The following is a 17,378-nucleotide window of genomic DNA, read 5'->3' as shown; positions in this document are numbered from 1 at the left end:
TATGTTGGTAAAGGCGGATTTTAATACAAAGGTAAAATGCACAATTGACAAATTGTTCACATGTGTTCACATCATGTATGCTTACTTTTGTATAGTTTTCAGCAAAATCGTTTTTCACCAAGAATTGATTATAAGCTGGCAGTTTGTAAAACAAAATAACCTTCAAGGGAATTGTATTTTTAGGATAGGGCAAGATGAACTTACGTTTTTCAGTTAAATATAAAATCATTTTTTCTGAAAATATCGGGTTCACAATATTTTCAAATAAATATGCTAGTTCAATAAATCAAGTGAATTCATTTTTTAATATTATCTATAATTAATATTATGGGGGAGGGGTTAAGTTTGGTAAAGTTAAAACACAGTACATTAAAAGAATAAATAAGGTGTATTAGTTTTTCGGTGACGCAGCTCTGTACGGGTAATGCCTGACGCAGTATGGTTTTTGATTATAAATTAAATACTGCCAATTCAAAAATGGCTCATCACAAACTGAACATGTGAAACATTCTTGGTGCCACCGTTTGCCCATCGCATATACCGTGCGCAAATCCAGTGGAAGTTCGCAAGCTGAAACGAATAAAATTTTCATAAACCATAAATATGATAATTTATCAAATTGCTTTTTTGTATAAAACAAATAATATAACCTTCGCATTTTAATTTTTTGTCACAGTTCAGACAAAGTATTTTTCCATCTTGCAGCTCGCACATTTCACCTCCATTTAAATGCATCTTACAACTGCTGCAAATGATGTGATCGCAGTGATAAATTCGATCGAAAGCAAACCCCGCTTCATTGTTTTCAATTGATTTTTTGCAATAAGAACAGAGCGGCTTTTTATTCTTCTCCGTTCTATGCATATTTTCATTCATAACTCTCAACCTCATGCTTTCAATAAGAAAATGATCAATTAAAATTAAACAAATCTTTAGTTTAAAAACATTATTTTAAACATCCACCACAGCGCCGTTGTGAATGTTTAAATTGTTTAATATTACACGCTTATATATTGCGGCAAATGTTTTGCTTCATTTGCATTTCATTTGCTGCCCATAAAAATTATCATTTATTTAAACTGAACTATATAATCTTATCAATGTTATCGATGAAATCTTGTATGTAAATTCAATTTCAGCTAAATATGATTTAACTTGATTTATTGCTGAATTAAATAAACAAAATCAGTTGAAACAACTGAAACAAATTTATTATTATTGTAACAACAATTTGAAAAGCGAATTTCCACTAATAAGAGCGATAAAAAGCAACTTACGCTCGACGTTCAAATGTTCAACCAAGCCTGCAAATCACTTTTCGACTTTGCACATCGATCAGTCAACACTTCCACCCCTGCACTTGTTACAAGCACGTCATCTTCGATGCGCATGCCAATTCCACGAAATTCCTCTGGCACATCGACACAATCTGATGGAAAGTACAAACCTGGTTCGACTGTAATCACCACACCCGTTTGGAATGGAATGTCCTTCGGTACAGTATGGGTATCGTGAACATCCAAGCCCAGATAATGACCAACATGGTGGGGGCAAATTTGATCCACCGCGTTGAACGCCTGCTGCGCAGTGAGCTTGTCGGACAGCAGTCCCGCATTTTGCAGTTCAGTACTGAGAAGTGACATCATTTCCAAGTAAGCTTCACGAAGAGTGACCAGACGACGCTGCGCAATACCGTCGATTATTTTACACTGACAATCGTAAAGCAGATCATACAAAATTGACTGCGGTTTTGAAAAAACTCCTGACACTGGCCAAGTGCGTGTAATGTCTGACACGTAACCACCAACTTCACATCCAACATCCATTAATATCAAATCATTCTCTTCTATTATCTATTCAGGAAAAAAAATTCATGTAAAAGTGAATATAATGAAGTAAATCTCACACAACTGTTTTTACTGCTGTTAGTGTTGTCATTATGCTACTGTAAACGGCTAATTCATGTTATCTTAAAATGGGTGTGTAAAATTGTGCACCTGATTTGCATCCAAATAGTGAATAATATTCGCTCTAGGTCCTCCCGCTACCACAGGTGGATAAGCTAGCTGTTTGGCACCACGTAGTCGCAATTCCAGGTCCATTTTTGCAACTAAAACGTTCTCATTTCTACAATGACGAGTATAGCGCATCGTCTCCGCCAGTGCTTCGGATCCAATAGAGCATGCTTTACGCATGAGCTCCACCTCAGCCGACGATTTGATCCACCGTAAGCGATGTATCAATTCCAAAGCAGATTCACCATAAATTGCCAAGTTTTTCGCAATTTCCAATGCTTTTTTATAACACGGATTGGCTGCACTAAGATCGCTGACCACCGAATACATCATTGTAGATCTTGCTTGGCCGTTTGCTAAAAGGTATTCTTCAAAAAACTTTGTGAAATCGCCGTGCACAGTAGCCCAGTCGACATCGGTAAGCCATTTGGCGCCGTCACAGCCAGCCAGCGTTCCTTCCCAAAGTTCCTTGTGCGGACTGCGTTCTTGAACAAACAGCACTGAACGATGTGCTTCTTCTGACTTACCATACAACAGCAACAAACTGTCCGGCTCTTGAAAGCCGCACAGGTAGAAAAAATTCGACTCTTGTCTGAAAACATGAGGGACATCCGGTGCGCAGAAACGCACAGAAGCCGCAGGTATCAAAACAACGCAACTGTTCATGTTGGTGTTGTTAGCCTGTGCATGCTTCCAAACTGAAGACCAAAATTTCGCTCGTCTTTCCGCATATTCAGTTTTCAAGATGCCCGGTGTCACACAACCGACACCGATCAACTGCGGATGTGAAACAGGTGACGGCTGTCCGACGTACCTGGACATTCGACAAACTGACAATCTAGCTTCATTCAACAATTTATTCAACATCATCAAGTCTATGAATAGACTTCGGATCATGTATAAAGTTAAATTAACTGAAAAGCAATTCTGAAATGTAAATTTTGCAACGCTAACAAAGCGAACTACACAAATAAACAAGAAATCAGAAACCATTTTATTTCAAAAAAATATATACGATTGTTAGTATTAGTCACTGATTACTATTAGTCACCGATACTAACTAATAAGTGTTCAACTGTGACTTTCTATTGATGTTGCATCATCAGTTCCCAATTCTGGCAATTCTTCATCATCGCTGTCGCTAAATTTCTACAATTAATAAATAACATTTATTAAATTATTTAAAAAATATTTTTGTGCAATCACAAACCCCAAACTCTGCATTCACTTTGTCATCGTGCATTGTTTCCTAAATCAACAGAATATTAAGACAACTACAAAAAGTTTTCCAAATAAAGTGTAAAACATACCGCATATTTGCTGAAGTCAAAGTCTTGGTTCGCATCACCATCTAAAGATACATCATCCTCATCTCTCCATTTATTGAAATCCACTTTACACCACCAGTGTCTTCCTTGATTTTTCATAAGTCTAGGCCAGAAGGCACCATCAGTGTTAAGTTTATTGATGACAAATTCCAACTGACGGTCCGAAATGATGCGACGAACGCTCTAAAATAATAATTGATAACGACATAAAACTTTCACGTGAAGCATATGCACTTTAACTTACACTAGGATCTACTTTTTCGTAAAATTCTATTTCGCAGTGGTGTGGCGTTTTATCAGTTCCTCCAATACCACTAAAAATACATTAAGAAATGAAACGATTAATATGATTAAGAAAAAAATAATACCGAAAAGTAAATTTATCTTCGGTAATATCAACTTTTGGATCTTTACAATCTTCGACGCAAACAGTGAGAAAGATATAATTTTTGCGTTGTGCCCATAACACAGTTGCTTGAACGTCTCTGCTGAAATGCATATTACATTATAGAAAAGATTAAGGCAAACAAAAATGTTAATCATAAAAAATTCCAAATAAGAAAAAAGTTTATTTAAACGGAACTACTTGTTCAAAGTAAATTGAGAGGAAAGCTTGAGAAGAAAAAATCTTAAATTCAGAAGACAATTAGAAGGTCCTAGAAAACACATGAAGAAGCAAAATAACAGAAGGTTTATAAAATGGCCTACAGATGCTAACATTCACAGTCTCAGAATAAACGGTCACTATATACTGTGAACAAAATAAACCAAAACTGTCTACAAATTACTGTTGCCAACATGGCAAAAATTTTATGTTCTATCGAATGTTGAACTGTAATTTACATGCGGAATGCAAAAAAAACAAAAAGTATTACCTTCCAGACGAGTTAGCCATTCCTAGATTCTGTCAACGCTAAATGAACCGATACGAAAATGCAGGAAAGTATGACAACAATATTCTACATAATATCAGAACCTGACTATCAAAAGTTTATGTTTCAGTTAAGAATTTTGTAAAACGGTAAATAACTTTAAAAATTAAAGTTTGCTAAACATTGACTATTTACAAATTTATTTATGAAAATTTATTTTATAATTTAACAAAATCAAAAAGAATTTTTCGTTATTCCTGTTAAACTGCAAAATCTTGTTAAATAAAATACTTCCAAAATAAATTGTATAAAAACATGAAAAAATCATTATAATTTACCTGAATATGGTTTATAATATCACTTATGCAAATATTTATATTTTATGTCCAATATGCATGTTGATCTCTAACTTTATTTTCAATCTCACTTTGAAAATGATGAAATAAAAAATTATTTTTCAGTAAAACAAGAAAATTTTATTTAAAATACACTTTATTTATACTTGAGCTGCAATGTGATATTATACAGATGATAATTCAACATCATTCAATTTTCAACGTACTGTATTTTGAAACAGTAATCAACTTTTTAAATAAAAATTGGTTACATTGCACTGTTCATCTTTATAACTTAATAATTATATTTTTTATGACAGATAAAAAATTTTTAAAGTTCATTTTTGATAAACATTTTTATTTCAATTAAAAGTGAAATTACAGTAATACTATATTTCGTAGAAAATTCGTTTCAGAGAAAAATTATGTTGTAACGAAAACTATATAATCGTTCATTTTATAAAATAAATGTAATGTTAATGATATATATTACTGAAGTTTATATAGGTCATATATTCGCGCTTATTGCAATGCACGCATCTTACTGTTATTTGTTTTTACCGTTAAGTTATTCGTTTTTATTGTCTGCCTGTAAGTAGTCATTTCTTTTCATAATAATGTATTATGTTTTGTTATTTTTATTTCTATAACTTTAACTAAGTAATAATAATTGTATTTTCGAATAATGAGCCTTTTTGTTTTTATGTATTTATACTGACCTAATTGATGACCTAGCAGATTAATTGTCATTCTATCAAGGCATATTAATTATCATTATGTTGTTCTTTGTTTTTTTTATTTGTTTTTTTCATTTTTTGTTTAATTATTAATTTTTTCATATATATTATATTCCATTTTGCACCACATTTTTATTTGAAGATTTTTTTGACATAAAGATATTCAAAATGCAATTGATATTACAGTGTTGTTAGTAATAATGTCTGTCTTCTACTGTTGAGTTTGAATTTGTTTTGTACTGTACTGTCTGTTTTGAATACTTTTTTAATATTATTAATAGTTCTTTGTAGAAAAGTATCTAAATAAATCTGGCAGTAATAGCGTAAAGTTATTTTAATATATTTAGTACGACTGTACACGAAATTATAATACTTTTATTTACTAATTATTATTACTAGATTTATAGTTATTTCTGCTCAGTTTTCACCGTGCCGCTCAATCTGATTTTTAATAGGTAAGTTTTATCATTTGTATTTTTGAAATTTCAAAAACTGAATTCTAGATTTTATTGCTTTTTCTTTTAGAATGTAAATTCTTTTGTTAAAGCTTTACAAATATATAAATTTTCATTTTAAAGTGTAATTTTAGATGGTTTTCATCTGCAGTGAAACCTTATATATGTGTAATCGATTGTTTGCTTTTGATTTTTTAATTTTAATTTTTCATCCGTATATTAGTGACGTGCTAAATGACTACGTTTTGCATTTTATTCTAAATACAAACTATTTATTAAACTCACAATATTATCATGAATCACAATTCTAATGCGTATAATGTGTTTTAGCATGGGTTTGCGTTGAAATATTGCTGAATGCAGCTAATGCATAGAATATTATTTTGCGATTTCAGTAATTTAAAGATTATTTTAAATGTGATGGAGATGTTCCATTCTAGGTGTTCCATGTTTTTTTTGAAAAAGTTGACGCTTGCATGATAAGATGCTTTTGTACCTAGTCATGCAATGAAGCTAATGAGCTTTCTTTTCTATATTTTAAATTTGTATTCTTTTTGTTTAGTTTCATTGAGCCGCTGTAGGATACTGTATTTTTTATAGTAATCAAGATTATGTAAGAAATATGGGTCATGTTTGTTTACAACGTTCATTCTGTTGAAATTGTTTTTGTTTTTGATAATATTTATTGTGATTGTAATTATATTTTTCAGGATTATAAAGTCATAAAGTTGTCATGGATCTCCTTCGACGTTGTTTTAAACGCATTAGTGATATTTTTTGGAGTCCTGACATCTGGCTGCCGCCGGGAAATGATTGGGATTCGGTGAAGCTGAGCTGCCCTGGTTTTCCAGAGTTCTCTGATCTTGTTCTTCCAATTTATTATTCATTTATAATAATACTGGTTCGAGCATTGTTTGAATGGTAGAAAATTTGCGAAATTATTTTTGATTTGTTTTTCATCTATTTGTTTTAGGCTTATTGCGAGACCATTGGGTCGCTTTTGTGGTCTCGAGGATTCTGGAAGTCAGTTACCGCATTTGTTTCAATGCATAGTTCACAGATTTCGAGCATTCGTGCACATGGCAAGTGGTCACATTTATTGCGATGCGAATGAGTCTGAAACACCGGATCCAATCATCCGCCTGATTCATCACAAAACAGTTTTGGATAAGTTTGCTGAAGTTTGGTAAGTTTTTGTGTTCTATGCTGTAGTCGATCAACTTTAATATTTATTCTTTCAGCTGGAGAGCTGTTTTTTATGAGGGAATATTTCTTTATGGTCTCTGTGCATTGTGGGATGTAAGGTTAAAGTTGAAATTTTTCTGACATTTAAGGATTGTAATTTTTAGAAACCATGGTTTTGGGATACAACTCACTGCTGGTACGGTTATCCTTACCAGGTAATTGATGAACAATTTATTTTTCTTTATTAAGTTCTTTAAACTTGTTTTTTTTAGCCTGTCGATCCTGAAATCAGGTGGTATTATTTGATTGAACTGAGTTTTTACTGGGCACTTATGTTTTCTCAGTTTGTGGACGTAGTTCGAAAAGTACAGCTTTTTTCAATCAGTATAAGTTTTTATTATTTGACAATATTTGTTGATTTTCAGGATTTTTGGGTTAATTTTATCCATCACATTACAACAATATTGTTGTTGTCGTTTTCTTGGGCAGACAATTTTGTTCGAATAGGAACTTTGGTGTTGGTTATTCACGATGCGGCAGATTTTTGGATGGAAGTGAGTAGTAGTTCATAGAAATTATGAAGATACATATAATCAAGTATTTCAGACTGCTAAAATGGCACGCTATTGCAAGAAAAATCGATTATGCAATGTATTGTTTGTGATATTTACGGCGGTGTGGTGTGTGACTCGATGTGGAATCTATCCTTTCAAGTATAAGCTTTTTTTACAAGCGATTCTGCAAATAGTGAACTGTTTTAGGATACTGTATTCAACCCTTCTCGAGGCCCCGGCTATTATAGTATTTTTTCCTGCCTATTACATTTTCAACAGTTTGTTGTTGGTATTGTTTGTGTTGCAGTTGTTTTGGACAACGCTGATAATTCGTATAGCTCTAAATGCTGTGCGTAGTGGAGAGGTATATACATATACATATACATATATACAATTCTTTTTTAATTTCGGGTGGGATAGTATAAGTTGTATTTTTTATTTGCAGACAGATGACGTACGTAGTGATGATGAAGATAACGAAGAGGAGAAACTTAAAGACGATGAAAATGCGTCAACTGCTTCCGAGTTTGATTTCCAGGAAAAGGTGAAACTGTCGTAGTTCACTTCACCCACTGCCCTGCCATATTGTTCTTGTTGTGAAAAGCGAAATGCGAAACATTTGTTTGCGGTTTTCTGCTTATTTTTGCACATATACTCATTTATATCATTATGTAGCGTAATAAAATTGTCTTGATTTTAAAAAGAAGTTCATTTTTGGCTTAGCACAGAAAATTAATTTTCGAACAGTAGTATTTATTATTAGCCTACGCCTATAACTTTAGCAAGTGTTAGTGAATAGATTTTACCCGCGATCAAAAAGCTTAATTATTAACGTAAGAAATAGAAACCCGTTTTCACACAGAATTGTCAAAGTGTATAGGATAAAGAAAGAGGAAGATGTTTGATTAATCAGTTGGAAATTGCAGTTCAGCACAAACTTTTCTAAAACGATGTACAAGTTGCTGTTGGAAAGCGGCTAAATTGTAATCCATGATCGAATCGTTCATCAATTTATCGCACTTGTCATCGGTCAACTCTTTCGGACAAGCATCTTTGTAGTGATTTTTCAACGCCACTTCAGCCGCAAAGAACAACGTCGGCTCCAGTGCAGTTCGGATTTTGTGGAATGGGAAATGGTTGAACGCCGTCTCGACATTGTCGACACGCATGAAGCATTTACTGTAATAGCCGGCATTGCTGATTTGACTGGACCGAAATCGATGCCTGAGCATGTGCATTCTTCTTGGGACGGATATATGCAAATTTCCACGCCCAGACGACAATTGGTCAAAATAGAAAGCATTACGCGCGCACAGTGCGCTGAGGTTGGATTCAGTTTTGTGAAGTTTAAAAGTGGTGAATTTTACAATTTCATCCCAATTACGATAACCACCAATTGGCACCAACAGTTCGTCCAAGTCGATCGGCAAGACGTAAATGTGCGAATTCAGGTGTCGATACAAGCAGTCGTTGTAAAGCAGAATTTCATTTCGTCGCTTCTGTTGCGAATTCAGAGCAATAAACCGACTTCTCTGCCAAGCGGAATGTGGTTGATTACCTTGAAAAATAGTAAAATGAAAAGTGTGATAAATTGAAAAAAAATCAAACAAATTATATTTCAATAATTGCAATTTCGAAAACTTGGTGCTTCTACTATAAAGTTACAAATTTATGAAATATTTCAAAATTGAATTCTTAAAATAAGTCAATTTCGAACCGTTTTAAACAAACTTACTTTTCTGAAAAGAAAAACCGTAAAATCACTCCATGCTCACCTGGCAAACTGGACGACACATGTAACACATAGCCTTTATTCTGATAATAGTGCAAAACTTTTTCCATATTTGGATGCACGTTGTAAGTGTAAACTGCTAGTTTGTCAGCACCGAGAAGCAAATTCGCTTCAATCCATTCTATTAGTCTCGCCGAACGGTCGTCACTGTAGTCGAGACCTTTGACACAAACAACAGTATGCCGCTTTGGGTCTACCGAAGCTGGCAGCACGACTGGAAGAAGGTTGGAATATCCATGTGGACACTGAGCATTTTCAATGGTCACGTATTTGGGGAAAACTTTTCCATTTTCCAAAGGACAACTGATCAAATAGGGAAAGTAAAAATTCGGTCTAGGATCCCAAGCTTTCTGCCAGATTTGCATTACCCGAGCTCTCACAACTATGGGATAAGTATCATTAACGGACATCCACAGAAAACAGAACGGAGTGGATCTTACATCATTTTCGCCCATTGCTAAAATTTGTACCACTGCTTTGATATTCTCTGAACGCAGTCGACTGTCCAGATAAGCATTGAGAAGAAAAAGTCCAACATGAAGACTGTTCACTGATTGCCAGTTGAAGTGATTCATCTGAGAAAGAATCCAAACTGGGAAAGAAGGCAGCTTCCAGCACCATCGTTTCGTCGGATTCAGATAGCAATATCCGACGCAAGTGTTTTCTAAATTTAAATTTTTAAACTTGTCTTTTTGTTGAATCTTTTCGTAAAGCTCGATGTGATTTTGTATCAGTAGCTGGTAAGTGGATTCATACGTTCTTTCCGAAAAATATATTTTATTAAAGTAACAATTCGAAATTAATACCAATAATATAACATTCAAAATTATTAATATTTTCAAATGCCTTCTTTGAACAAACTTCCATCGGATTAAATGCATTTTAAGCAATTTTATCAGGATTTATTGAATTTTTCCAAAATTACAGTAAGCTACATTCAAGTACAAAAATGTGTACAAGTACAACAAAATAGCTGTAAAAAATAACGGGTAGTTGCTTTGCGTATGTGGTGATGCAATTTTATTATCTTTCTTTGTTTCAAAAAGCATTCTACAATAAGCAGTACAAATTGAAAAAAGATAGATATTCTTTAACTTGCTTTGACTTTTTTACTGCATCACAGCAAATCATTTCTTGTGTATGTCAACTTTTACATTTTTATTCCTAGACTTTGTTACATCAATTTTATCAACGTTTAACAATTACATTAACTGTTTTAAATTTACTGTGTTTCTTGAATGAAAAAATTATCTTTTTCTTTTTATTCTGTTACTTTCATAATGAATGCAATAAGTCTGTAATTTAGCTAACTTTTGCACACCAATAAATATTACAATTACAACTGCTGTGAACTATGCATTTAATAATGAAAGCAGTTATCTAGTCGTTGTTACACTGCAACCATTGTAAAAAAATGCACATCATCGCTGATATTAAAACCAAAAAAATTATAATCAAAAAATTGTAATGAAGTTTTATTTTTACAAACCAGAAATAGCTTATATTATTTAAAAGTTATAAACAAAATCTCTCCTTGAAAAAGAAAGAAAATATCGTTTCCAATGAGAAGAAGAATAATAGTTCATTTAAAAATCACATTTCAGTCTTCTCAACAAATCTTCCAAGTCAGATGCATCCTGGTAATGAACTTCACTGTTATGACCATTGGATGCGTTAAATTTTTGCCCATCTGACAGAGGATCAACAGTCTTTTTTCCTTTTCGACGTATTCGCATTTTGGGCGCATCATTAGAATTCATCTTCGGTGTTCTTTCACGATCAGAAGATACTGTATCACCAGAAACATTCACTATTGTGACGTGATTGAATTGAGAATTACGTCGTCCTGAAAAATTCAAATTTTTTAAACTTATTTATCATTAAAAATACAAACAAATCAATGTGCAAAAAGTAAAGCATCATATTAATTTTTTCAAATGCATAAAGTTATTAATTAATCTATGAAGACAACAACATACGCATTCGACTTTTCTCTCTTGCCGGAGTTTTCGCTCTCTGCGGAAACGCTTTGCCACTACTCAAAGCTTCGAGTAAACTGTCCATCACTCCTTCTTGATCGCCTAAACGTGCAAATTATTAGAATTAAATTCAACAAAGAAAAAGAAATTATTGCACTCCAAACAAACAAACAAATAAACAACAATACCCCGAGTCATTTCAATCAGCTTCATTTTCTGCTGTTTACGTTCTTGCATTTCTTTCTCTTTCAACGCACGCGCTTCTTCGGCAAGACGAATACGATTTTCTTTTTCTTTCGCAAAAGCAATCTCTTTTGCCGTTTTCTAAATTACATCCCATTACGTGTACATGCATCATCTTGCTTAGAAATTAGCATAAATTCACCTCATAAGCAACTTTGAAATCACGCAAATCAGCCAAGCACTGATCAACTGGATACGTTTTCGAGTCAAAGGAGAAATATTTCAACAAAGATCTGCAAACGTCTTGCATCTTTTTGTGCATCGTTTCCAACAGTTGAAACTGTTCCCGGGCTACGGTCAAAAATGAACTCATCACTTCTACGTAATTATCATTCTCAGCCTGGCGATTGTAATTTTTCAAACTGTTTTCAAGCTAAAGCAAATTTGATTACAAAATTTAAATAGCACAATTGCAATTAAAAAAAGGGAGGGAAAACCAAACAAACCATTCTTACCACTGTGATATTGTTTTTCATTTGATTAATTCCTTGTTGAACAATTTCAGTTTTCACTTCTGCCGCTTTGTTGAGATGAATAAAATCATCAGTAAATTTTGCATATTCTGGGAAACTTTTCGAAAATATTTCATATAACACATGCATGAGCGTTACGTCCTGACGTATTGACTTCACTTCGCGTAGCTGAAGTAGAGTAACGAAGCATTAGCATGTTATAGGGGTAATGATCTTTTTTTAAAAAATATTAACCATTATAATAAAAAATTAGCATAAATTTCGATGAATTTTAAAATAAAAACATTACCTTAGATAAAATAGAGAACAGAAACCCGTAAGCAAGAGTGTTTTTCCCACATGAATTCATATAATTTCCTGCCAAAAGTACATATTCTAGAAATAGTCCAAAACCTTTGCTGGTTTTAATTTCATCGCACGCAGCAGTCACCGCAACTATACTCTGCAAAACAGGAGCAATACAAATAAATAAATTAATGTATAAAATTGTATGAAAAAATGAAATTGCAAATTGACATACTGGCTTTATATCTGCAATTAATTCAGAAAATTTTTTCTTAAAACACATGCACTGCAAACGAACGGACAAAGCCCGAATCGATGTCAGCTAAAATTATCATTAAAACAACAAATAAATTCAATTTCCATGTAAATTAAAACAAAAAACTTTTCTTCAAGCTAATATACCGTAATAGCGAACTGCTCAACCCCTGCCAAATCGTTGAATTCTCCTTGTATTGATTTCAAATTGGATACAAGTTCAGGTTCGGAAAATATTTTCCAGAACCGTTCAAGTATATTTTCTGTCAGCTTACTTTCGTCCAACTCAAGCAATGCATCACGAAATTCCGCGGCCGACATTTTCGTTGATCCATGAATTATTTCTACAAATGGCAATTTATGATGAGCACTTCTTGATTAGCATAACGTTTGAAATTCTCGAACGCATGCAATACAATTTTCTTAATTAAAAAAATTAAAAATAATGTAACAAATTTCATTTGAATTTAGTTTATTTCGAAATTAATTCTTACTTGTATTTCTAACAGCCATCGCATATCTACGAAGACTGTTAAGCAGTATCTAATAAAATAGTTGTTCAAACAACTACAATAATCGTACCTTTCAAATTATTAATTTATTACAACTCTCCATTGCTTTTACAATAAATACGGTAAAAATAATATACATTAAAGATGAATTTCTCTTTTTCAATTATCAGTTCAACTTACCCAGCGTTTTCACAGCATTCGGAGGTAAAACTTTCGCTTCTTTCACTTTTTTAATAGTTTTCTTTTGAAAACTGGTTAAATTCCCGTTAGCTGGAATATACAAAATACAATATAGAAAATATATAACGCAAAAATTTTCAAAAACCTGTGCTAGCTGTAGAAAAATGCTCTTCCAAATGATGAAAAAACGTTTTTGATTTAAAACGCTCTTCTTCTGCCTTAGCCCAGAATGATGATTCAATCATTTGGCTCGGATCGACCTGTAAAAATGAATAAATTTCAATTTTGAAAAAGTATGAAATATGAAATTTTAAAAATTAACAACTGCCAACCGCTTTCCAGTTAATTTTTCGCAAAGTTCCTTCTGTTCTGTAGGGTTTTTTCTCTTTCAAAAACAATGGCAACGTTTTAGCAGCTACTGGGGCGGCGGCCTTTTTTCCAAAAAATAACGGCGGAGGTGGTGCCGTAGGTGCGTTGGGGACAGGAAACGGTGGCGGTGGAGGAATAGCTGCAGAAAATCCATTCGGCATAGGTGGTGGTGGAGGGGGAGGAGGTGGTGGGGGTATCGTTGAACCAGGTAACGGTGGCGGCGGAGGAATACCCGAATCATTTGTCACTTCATTCGCTAAATAACATCGTAGAAGATGCATGAACAAATTGTAATACAACCCTTTTATATCAATTACGTACGATTGTACAAAGATATTCATTTTTACCTGATTTGGCGGAAAGTATGCTTCGCAGACTTTTCATCGAATCACTTCTGCTTAGAAACTGAGTAGTGGATGGCGATAACGGTTTCGTTTGGGCAGGCAGTGGACCCGACGTTTTCCCTTCAATCTAAAAGGCTTCTCTTTGCTCATTTTGAAATAAATAATAAACAAATAAATAAACAATATGCAAATACTCACGTGTTGCCTTAAAACGAATGTCTCGTTTTTGTATTCTTCAATTTTTGAAGCCAGTTGAGTCAATTTTGCTTCCAATTCTTGATTTTCTGTCACAACAGCTTCGAATTTCACCTTCATATCTTCTGAAGCCAGACGATCAGATGAACTACCGATACTGTCCAGATCGTGTTTTTGATGTTCCGTTACTTTTTCTACAATACAAGCCATTTGCACAATATTATTTGCACAGTATGTGTGTGAAATATTTATTTACCAAGAAGATCTTCAATATTGAGCGCCAACCGTTTCTGATTGTGGGCGTCCACTTCGTATCCACTTTTGTGCAACACAACTGATGATATCACATCATCCAACAATTTGTAGTATGATGTTCTAAATTAATCGACAACTGAAATTAAAAATTATCCAGCATAAATGCTCACTGAGTCACCACCTCAGTTCAACATCGTCGTCGCGTATGAACAACAAATGCTGCAATATGGACAAAAAATAATATGAAGTTGGACTATTTCTAAGCGAATGTTCCAGTGCTTCGTAACATTTGCGTGGACTATCCATCTCGATACGTAAGTTCTCATGACGTTGGAAGAGTTCATCTAAATCTGCATCTCGATTTTCTGTAAAAATTTTCACTTGCAATTTCAAGTCCTCATTTTCTGAACATTCCATTATCTATAATTTCAAATAACTGAATAAAAATAAACAACAACAAAAATGCATACTTCCAAAACATCTGTCATGCCTGTACGCATAAACTCATTGCGTAAGTGCATGCGATAATCCAAATCATCAGCAATGGTGATGATTGCATTAACCAGTTGCATGAACGCATTCTGCAGTAGAGAAAAAAATTATAAAAATACAAAAAGTTAATCTTTTATTTTCTTAATTTACTTGCAAGGCAGGATTCGCCGCAACACCAAGACCTTGAACAATGGGCACAAACCGTCTAATTTCTGAATGTTCTGCATAAGAACTCAATGCATTTAACACTTTTTCATGCCTCAAATAAAACTTCAATAAATAACGCTGAAAATTTATTTCAATAAATATATACAACTTTTTCTGAACGTATGCATTGTAAAACAGAAAAAATATACATAATGATAATGAAAAACAATTACCCGCTTTGAACGGTGCTATTTGGAGAAGGCATCACGCAAATAGCAGCAAGCAATTTCACAGCATCGATGGTGGAACTTTGGTTCACAACATTCAACGATTGTACTAATATTTCACAAGATTGACTGTGTTCCATAATTTGCCTCAAACCATACTGAAAAAATAAAATTATAATAAAATGACGTCAGTTTCTGTGAAACTAAAGAAAAATATTTACGTTGTTGTTCATAAATGCTCTTAAACATTTTATGCATTCGTGCTGAATACGCATTGACGATGCTTCAACAAGAGGACTGAAAAATAAAAAATTAAATATTAAATTCAAAAGAACACAAAATAACTTGCGAGAATTACTTACTTTTCAGATACCCATTGCAAAATGTTCAGCAACAAATTCAAACCACGCGTACCGAACTTTTCTATCCAGCTAAACAAACAAAGTAGGAACTGTTAGGTAAGTTTGATGATCTTCCTTTTTTAGAATTTTTCCATTCAAAATACCTAACAGGGTTGTTAGAAAGTGAAACTCGCAATGATTGCAATATTCGCACCAGTTTAGGAGAATTATCTTCCGATGCTGACAAAATACGAATATAATCACCCGGATCATCGCATTTAACTTTAGCGCCACGCTTAAACATCCAATGCCAAGTATTATATATCATGTACGAAAAATGAAAATATCAGCTTTACAAGAGTTTGATCGGTCCGAATCTTCTGCAAAATCATCACTCTTTTCTGTTCGATAGATGCCGTTCGAAGAGGCGCTTTTTTCGCTTCACTCAAATTCATATCATTCTGAAAATTGAAAATATAAATAAATTACACAATTGCAAATTATTTCAAATATAACTAACCAGCATATCTTCGAAAATCAAGTCCAACTCTTTCGAACTGAGACTGTCAATGTCATATTCACTGACAGCAGTTGAAGTGTTCGGTAGCCCGTGTAAAGTATTGTGCTCCTGGATGAGAAAAAAAATTATTACAATTTCAAATAAACAAATATACAGCATGACAGACATAGGCCGGCCGTTGTGAATCCGTTACAGTCCAGCTATCATCACCGTTTCCATCACACTTCGACGAATCTTTACCGTGCTTGTTTGTATGGCGGAAGGAATTACCAACTTTTCCCAGCTAAAGTGAATAAAAAACAACTGATGAGAAAAAAATATTAAAATTGACAAAAATAAAAATTGAAACAAATAATAAATTCATGTTTAAATTGCAGAATCTCAAAGAAAAGAAAAGATAAGCGTTGTTAAATGTAAAAAGGTGGTTGCAAGAATTGAAAAAAGATGCTGCTGCACAGAAAGCTACAAATGTATTCATTGTTCAAACATAACAAGTGAGTATATATGTTACAAATTGATGACAAACAAATAAATAATTTTTAAAATTAAAATTACGAAAATCACATTTGCACAAATTTACTTACCAAAAATCTTTTTCGCCTACGAAATACAAAACGAAAAAGCAATTCGGTCTCGTTCAACGAAAGACTAATACGCATGTTTCATAGAAATTGGCTTGTGTGAAATCAAGAAAATTAATTCAAATTTTTCAATTCAATTTAAACTTGCATAAGTTTGGTCAAAAGAGAATAAGATGAAGAAGAAAAAGAAGCAAATCTACGAAATTGCAAAATTCATGTCAATGACATTGGAGAAAACAAAAAGTAAAAAACAGAAAGTAAAAAAAATAACTTGATAACAACAAACGGTCACGCATCTCAATAGTGACAAATTGCTGAGATGCAGAAATTGAACAAACACTGATGATGCCTTGGTTAATAGAGAGAAAGAGGCCTGATGAACTGCAACATAGTGTGCCATACGGTGAAAATATCAAAGCATCAAAAAAAATACAAAAAATAAAGGATACGCCCCAAACAATACCGGATAATCAAAATAAAAACAAAACAAAAGGTATGTTTTCTCTCTATATATATATTTTTTCCAAGATTATTAAATAATGGTTCAGTTCAGCAGAACCTCGCACCTGAAGCAGCTAGCTAGTTAGCTAGCTAACAAGAGAAGCATGCATTGGTATGAGAGAATCGAACTGGACTAGCTTAAAATAGCCAATCATTGGAAACAAACAAATCACCATCGGTATGCTTGTGAATAATTTCAACAAAAG

General features: G+C 33.4%; 6 protein-coding genes across 6 annotated transcripts; 1 reads left to right on the top strand and 5 right to left on the bottom strand.

Moving 5' to 3' along the window:
* Nucleotides 1–85: 85 nt before the first annotated feature.
* Nucleotides 86–229, bottom strand: Tsp_02042 (hypothetical protein; the record flags this gene model as incomplete). Its single annotated transcript, XM_003377824.1, has 1 exon — nt 86–229. A coding segment is annotated over exon 1 (144 nt), but the record flags the coding sequence as incomplete, so codon positions are not given.
* Nucleotides 230–391: 162 nt separating this feature from the next.
* Tsp_02043 (putative LIM domain protein) lies at nt 392–864 on the bottom strand. The gene is made up of 2 exons (XM_003377823.1): nt 651–864; nt 392–570 (listed from the first exon to the last, which is right to left on the bottom strand). Exons 1-2 carry the CDS (start codon nt 862–864, stop codon nt 392–394), a joined length of 393 nt encoding a protein of 130 aa, XP_003377871.1.
* Nucleotides 865–1,286: 422 nt separating this feature from the next.
* On the bottom strand, nt 1,287–4,238 carry Tsp_02044 (Xaa-Pro aminopeptidase). The gene is made up of 6 exons (XM_003377822.1): nt 4,219–4,238; nt 3,712–3,831; nt 3,588–3,657; nt 3,326–3,526; nt 1,998–2,942; nt 1,287–1,853 (listed from the first exon to the last, which is right to left on the bottom strand). Exons 1-6 carry the CDS (start codon nt 4,236–4,238, stop codon nt 1,287–1,289), a joined length of 1,923 nt encoding a protein of 640 aa, XP_003377870.1.
* A 2,237-nt stretch (nt 4,239–6,475) lies between these two features.
* On the top strand, nt 6,476–8,040 carry Tsp_02045 (LAG1 longevity assurance protein). The gene is made up of 10 exons (XM_003377821.1): nt 6,476–6,654; nt 6,716–6,913; nt 6,984–7,041; nt 7,092–7,142; nt 7,200–7,280; nt 7,353–7,481; nt 7,534–7,640; nt 7,689–7,728; nt 7,789–7,845; nt 7,927–8,040. Exons 1-10 carry the CDS (start codon nt 6,476–6,478, stop codon nt 8,038–8,040), a joined length of 1,014 nt encoding a protein of 337 aa, XP_003377869.1.
* A 346-nt stretch (nt 8,041–8,386) lies between these two features.
* Nucleotides 8,387–10,633, bottom strand: Tsp_02046 (conserved hypothetical protein). Its single transcript, XM_003377820.1, is given in 5 exon segments — nt 8,387–9,039; nt 9,257–9,730; nt 9,744–9,937; nt 10,261–10,323; nt 10,614–10,633. The coding sequence occupies 5 exon segments, from the start codon at nt 10,631–10,633 to the stop codon at nt 8,387–8,389; spliced, it is 1,404 nt and encodes a 467-aa protein (XP_003377868.1).
* Nucleotides 10,634–10,859: 226 nt separating this feature from the next.
* Tsp_02047 (formin 2 Domain protein) lies at nt 10,860–16,749 on the bottom strand. Its single transcript, XM_003377819.1, has 17 exons — nt 16,675–16,749; nt 16,091–16,198; nt 15,927–16,031; nt 15,038–15,140; nt 14,545–14,767; nt 14,365–14,483; nt 14,112–14,302; nt 13,346–13,460; nt 13,201–13,290; nt 12,656–12,852; nt 12,489–12,575; nt 12,258–12,410; nt 11,951–12,136; nt 11,638–11,868; nt 11,441–11,576; nt 11,253–11,354; nt 10,860–11,119 (listed from the first exon to the last, which is right to left on the bottom strand). Exons 1-17 carry the CDS (start codon nt 16,747–16,749, stop codon nt 10,860–10,862), a joined length of 2,481 nt encoding a protein of 826 aa, XP_003377867.1.
* Nucleotides 16,750–17,378: the final 629 nt, after the last annotated feature.

Source organism: Trichinella spiralis (assembly GCF_000181795.1).
Source record: "Trichinella spiralis strain ISS 195 chromosome Unknown Scfld4, whole genome shotgun sequence".
Taxonomy (NCBI): domain Eukaryota; kingdom Metazoa; phylum Nematoda; class Enoplea; order Trichinellida; family Trichinellidae; genus Trichinella; species Trichinella spiralis.
This window is presented reverse-complemented; position numbering and strand designations above follow the sequence as displayed.

What these genes read in the sequence shown, in the direction of transcription:
- Tsp_02046 (XM_003377820.1), bottom strand. Translation starts at nt 10,633, where the DNA reads ATGCATAGTTCACAGCAGTT. An exon ending in ATGCATAGTTCACAGCAGTT is followed by an intron (nt 10,324 to 10,613) that starts GTAATTGTAATA and finishes TGCTTATTGTAG; the next exon opens with AATGCTTTTTGAAACAAAGA. An exon ending in TGTGTCGTCCAGTTTGCCAG is followed by an intron (nt 9,040 to 9,256) that starts GTGAGCATGGAG and finishes CTATTTTTCAAG; the next exon opens with GTAATCAACCACATTCCGCT.
- Tsp_02044 (XM_003377822.1), bottom strand. Translation starts at nt 4,238, where the DNA reads ATGGCTAACTCGTCTGGAAG. An exon ending in GAAGATAAATTTACTTTTCG is followed by an intron (nt 3,658 to 3,711) that starts GTATTATTTTTT and finishes ATGTATTTTTAG; the next exon opens with TGGTATTGGAGGAACTGATA. An exon ending in TTGACTTCAGCAAATATGCG is followed by an intron (nt 2,943 to 3,325) that starts GTATGTTTTACA and finishes TTTACATTTCAG; the next exon opens with AATTGCTTTTCAGTTAATTT.
- Tsp_02047 (XM_003377819.1), bottom strand. Translation starts at nt 16,749, where the DNA reads ATGCGTATTAGTCTTTCGTTGAACGAGACCGAATTGCTTTTTCGTTTT. An exon ending in GTAGGCGAAAAAGATTTTTG is followed by an intron (nt 16,199 to 16,674) that starts GTAAGTAAATTT and finishes TTTCTCATCCAG; the next exon opens with GAGCACAATACTTTACACGG. An exon ending in TGAAAAACAATATCACAGTG is followed by an intron (nt 11,869 to 11,950) that starts GTAAGAATGGTT and finishes AATTTGCTTTAG; the next exon opens with CTTGAAAACAGTTTGAAAAA.
- Tsp_02043 (XM_003377823.1), bottom strand. Translation starts at nt 864, where the DNA reads ATGCATAGAACGGAGAAGAATAAAAAGCCGCTCTGTTCTTATTGCAAA. An exon ending in CAAAAAATTAAAATGCGAAG is followed by an intron (nt 571 to 650) that starts GTTATATTATTT and finishes TATTCGTTTCAG; the next exon opens with CTTGCGAACTTCCACTGGAT.
- Tsp_02045 (XM_003377821.1), top strand. Translation starts at nt 6,476, where the DNA reads ATGGATCTCCTTCGACGTTGTTTTAAACGCATTAGTGATATTTTTTGG. An exon ending in TCGAGGCCCCGGCTATTATA is followed by an intron (nt 7,729 to 7,788) that starts GTATTTTTTCCT and finishes TTTGTGTTGCAG; the next exon opens with TTGTTTTGGACAACGCTGAT. An exon ending in ATGCTGTGCGTAGTGGAGAG is followed by an intron (nt 7,846 to 7,926) that starts GTATATACATAT and finishes TTTTATTTGCAG; the next exon opens with ACAGATGACGTACGTAGTGA.